This window comes from Peromyscus eremicus, chromosome 14, assembly GCF_949786415.1.
Source record: "Peromyscus eremicus chromosome 14, PerEre_H2_v1, whole genome shotgun sequence".
NCBI lineage: Eukaryota > Metazoa > Chordata > Mammalia > Rodentia > Cricetidae > Peromyscus > Peromyscus eremicus.
In genome coordinates, this window is record NC_081430.1 from 10,736,588 (window position 1) to 10,741,203 (window position 4,616).

At 42.8% G+C, this 4,616-nt stretch overlaps 1 protein-coding gene across 1 annotated transcript in view; it reads right to left on the reverse strand.

The window, feature by feature from the left end:
• Window positions 1-1,762: 1,762 nt before the first annotated feature.
• Window positions 1,763-4,616, reverse strand: part of Lsmem1 (leucine rich single-pass membrane protein 1) — a 10,087-nt gene continuing 7,233 nt past the window's right edge. The window contains exon 3 of the mRNA XM_059279104.1: window positions 1,763-1,893. Coding sequence (XP_059135087.1) covers window positions 1,763-1,893 — 131 coding nt within the window. The remainder of the gene's footprint in view (window positions 1,894-4,616) is intronic.

A 4,616-nucleotide genomic window follows, 5' to 3' on the forward strand; every position in this document is an offset into this window, starting at 1 on the left:
TTGATCCCCAGAACCCATGTGTTCTTTAAATGATTTTTAAATGCTTTACATTGTAAAGTGCACAATGTTTTGGAATAAAGATTGTTTATTACTGAGCATAAAAGTGTTCACTGCGTGAGTAGAAAGGAAAAGGCGCAAGAGTAAGCAGGAAGATGTGAGCATTCTCAGACTGTTGCATCAGGTCTTCTGGTTTCTGAAGTGATTTTACAATAAATCCTTATGACAAAAGACTTTGCTACAATAGGTCAATAAAATTGTTCCAGTAAAGCCGGGCGGTAGTGGCGCACACCTTTAATCCCAACACAAGAGAGGCAGAGACAGGTGGATCTCTGTGAGTTCGAGGCCAGCCTGAGGTACAGAGTGAGTTCCAGGAAAGGCACAAAGCTACACAGGGAAACCCTGTCTCGAAAAAAACAAAAAGACAAAAAAAATTCCAGTAAACATAAATTTTATATGTGTGTGTGTGTGTGTGTGTGTGTGTGTGTATGTGTATGTATATGGGTTTTTTTGAGACAAGGTTTCTCTGTGTATCCCTGGCTGTCCTGGAACTCGCTCTGTAGACCAGGCTAGCCTAGAATTCACAAAGATCCACCTGCCTCTGCCTTCCAAGTGCTTAAAGGGATTAAAGGCATGTGCCACCACCACCCACGTCAAAATTTTATATTTTTAATGTTCTGCATGATATTGATCAATTTTAAGAAAAAGTATGCAATATAAATATTTTAGTGCAAAAGTAATAAGTAATAAAAGTAATTTTTCATGTTTATCCCATCGTCTACTTTTATTCAAAATGTGTTTTTGCATCTGCTTCATTTTCGAGTAAACTCAAATGTTTTGAATAAACCAAAATGACAAAAACAAATTGCAATACCTTCTTCAACTGACTCACAACAGTGTATTTTAATTAAATAAAAACTCATGCTTTCAAACTCACTTATTTTGCCTCATTTTGTCATATACAGCATACCTTATTCTTATGTGCTAAAACAAGAAAGCTTCCAAGTACACAATTTTCTACTCTAATTTAGCAAAGACCACAAACCTAGCCAGTTTCTTCCAAAGTCATGAGCAAGGTGCCAAGGAGTTTTTTTTTGTTTTGTTTTGTTTTCATGACAAAGCTAGCAGGCTTATAAATTATACATAAATAGACATGATTGCCTTTCCCTACGTGTGCATGGGAGTGTCTATAGAGTCCAATGATTTTCACAAAGCAGGAGCTCAGGCAAAAGTCCAGGCTTTCTCTTTTGTCCCTCAGCGTCACCACACACACGTTTTCTCCAGCGATCAGCAGACAACAGCGCTGGAAAGCTTTGTCAGAGTGTGTCACCCGAATGGAAGAAGGTGTGCTTCTGAAAAGAGGGACCGCCTGGGTCACCGCAGGCCGATGTAGGAATCCGTACAGGCGCCTGAGGCATCACAGACGGCACTAGAACACTGGAAGTCTTCTACACCAAGCTCATTTTCTATAAGTAGTTGCATTAAAGAGCTCTTGCTATCGATTCTTCTCCATGCAAGCCGCCCACCACCCTAACCCCACCAAAGCTGAAGCAATCCGTTAGCAGAAATGAGCCTGAATCAAATCCACCCCTTCCCGGCTGCCATCTCTAAACGCCTTGCCTAGGAGCGATTCCCATCCTTGAACCAGGCGGTGAAACAGATCAGATCTGCTGCCTGAAGAAGTCCACTTCCTCAGTCCTTGACCTACGTATATCGAGGCAAGTGTATCCAGGTATCCGTGGCCACTCTTAGGGAAAAAATTCTTTCAGTTCTGTTCCGAGTCCAGTTGGTTGAGCCGCTTTACGATCATGCTGTTGATTTTCTTAAGATCATCTATGTCCTTCCCCTCAGCTGTCAGTCTTCTCGACACGTCGTCCATCTGGTTTCCGGTTTGAACTTCAAAATGGAAAACAGACTGTTACAGCGGAGCCAGCAGAGGGAACCCTGTGAAGAGCTCAGCTGAGTACTGAGAAGCATCATCGGCAAACCGCCATCATCCCGGAAACCCGGAGTACCGAAAAATTGCCTGGCTCGTAAACTCTACTTATGACCTCCCGGTGCCAGGCTAGACCACCCCTGGCAACTCTGTAAGGTTCTGGTTGAGACGGATGTGCCAAGGGCTGCCAGTGTGTCTGGTTAGTTCTCAGGAGTGATTGTTACATTGTCCCATTTCCAGACCCTTTCTCAGAAGTGGCTTTCTCTCTTTCTGGAAAACGACATTCTCTGGGTGCTAACATCCACCTCTGCCTCCATACACATGAACAGACATACACACAAACATACACACACGTATACATATGCACATAAAAGATAATGAGATTAATATCTCTGGCCCAAGATGCTTACTTGTACAATAAAAACATACATTTTTTTTTTCTCATCAGGGGCTCAGGTTGGCCTTGAACTCATGTTCGCCCATCTCTGTCTACCAAGCTTTGGGACTACAAGCGTGTGCCATCCCAGCCAGTGTAAAGATCCTCTTATTTCCTCATCTCACTTTTCCTTTTCTTACTCAGTATGGTCCTGGCCTCCATATAAAACACTTGAGCAGAGCATAGTGGCCCACAGTGAGACTTGTCTTAAAACCAAAACCAAAAGCAAAGTAAAAACAAACATTTGAGGCAAATACCAAATAATTCCTTTTCATTTTATCTATTTATTTTTAAAGGTTTTTTTAGATTTGTTTTATTTCATGTGTGTGAGCATTTAGCCTGAATGTCTGTGCACCATGTGTATACCTGTGAAGACTAGACATCAGATCCTCTGGAACTGGAGTTACCAACAATTAAGACCTACTGCGTAGATGCTGGGAATTGAACCTGCATCCTGTGCAAGAGCAACAAGTGCTCTTAACTGTTGAGCCATCTCTCCAGCACCTATTTATTTTTTTTGAGACGAAGTCTTATGTAGCCCAGACTGGCCTTGAACTCACTGTATAGCCAAGAATAATCTTGAGCTCCTGATCTTTCTACCACTAACTCCCACATGCTGAAGCTTGTTCCACCATGTCTCCCTCAAATAAGCCCTCTTTTAAGGAGGGCTGGAGAGATGGTTTAGCAGTTCAGAGCACTTACTGTTTCTGCAGACGACCCAAGTTCACTTCCTACTGTGGCTCACAACCATCTATAATTCCAGTTCAGAAGACCCGATGCCCTCTTCTGACCTCTGCCGACACCAGGCATGTATGCACATGGTACACATACATACACACATGCAAGACATTCATCCACATGAAATATTAAATAAGTCTTTTTAAAAATAGGCATTTTAAAAAGTGACATTCACATCCTGCCTTATATTTACGTCAGTGTTTCTGAGTCCTGAATAGTTCCATCAACTTGAGCATATGAGGTTTCAGTTTCATCAACAGTAAACTAGAGATAATGATAGGACCTAGCCAGGCATGGTAATGCCATCCTGTAAATCCAACTACTCAGAAGGTTGAGGCAGGAGGATCACAAGTTCATCAACCTAACTGGGCTACTCAGTGAGTTTAAGGCAATCTACTGAGTCTCAAAATGAAAAACAAAGAGGATGCTAGCAATCCAGTTTTGCCGTAGAAAAGTTGCCTAAAATGCACAAAGCTCTAGGTTCACTCCACAGTATTATTTAAAAAAATGTTTTTTAGATTCTGGACTACACAGTTGTTGGAAGGTATTTGACAGACAGCCCTCAAGTACTCAGCACATGGTACCTAGCACTGCATACCTCATCTATAACACTTGTTACTTCTCTTGTTCTTCCTCTTATCCTGCAGACAAGAGTTTTTCCTTTGGGTTGCTTGGTTGTCTATAGACATTGCTAAAATATCTGGCTAGTTTAACTGGGTCATTACCTGCAGTTAGGTACGGCAGGACAACAGGCAGATCTCTCATTTATGTTGGGCTAACATTTCAGAATAAGAATATACTCTCTTTGACCCTGTGGGTTCAACTGCTGACCCTCCCCGAGTCAATAGCTAGCTACAAGTTTACATTATCGCAAGGATACCTCGCCTGACTGCTTCTAAGTGGAAAAGGACATAAGCTGGGGGGCGGGGTGTGTGGAATTAAACACCATCCTTGTTGTACGGCTTCCCCTGGGAAGATGTGAACAAAATGCCCTTTTACCCCCTCCAAGGCACATAGAACATCACAGAAGAGGGGGTGTAAAAAAGAAAGAGCTTGGGGACTGGAAGGGGACTGGAGAGATGGCTCAGTGGTTGCTGCTCAAGCAGGAGATCACAGTTCCATTCCCAGTGCTCACATTGTCCCATCTGTAACTACCATTTCATGAATTCAACTGGTCACTTCTACCCTCCAAGGTCATCTGCACACACATATACATAAAGAAAATAAACCTTTGTTTTTTTAAAGGAGGAGCAGTGACAGCCACAGTCAGGAGAGGAGGAAGAGGAGGGCCAGACAAAGAGGTGGAGTGTCCTCTACCTATTTCCTCCAAATTGAAACATTCCTGTCTGGATGGAAGAGGAAGGCTCAGAACATTCAAGGCTCAGGAAATTCAGCAGGCTACAGGATTCACAAGGCTCCTCTCGAAGGAAGAACCAGTGAACAACTCCTGGGAAAAGGAGAGTGTCTGGTGGAGCTTCCTACAAGTTATACAGGGAGTTCCAAGGATGC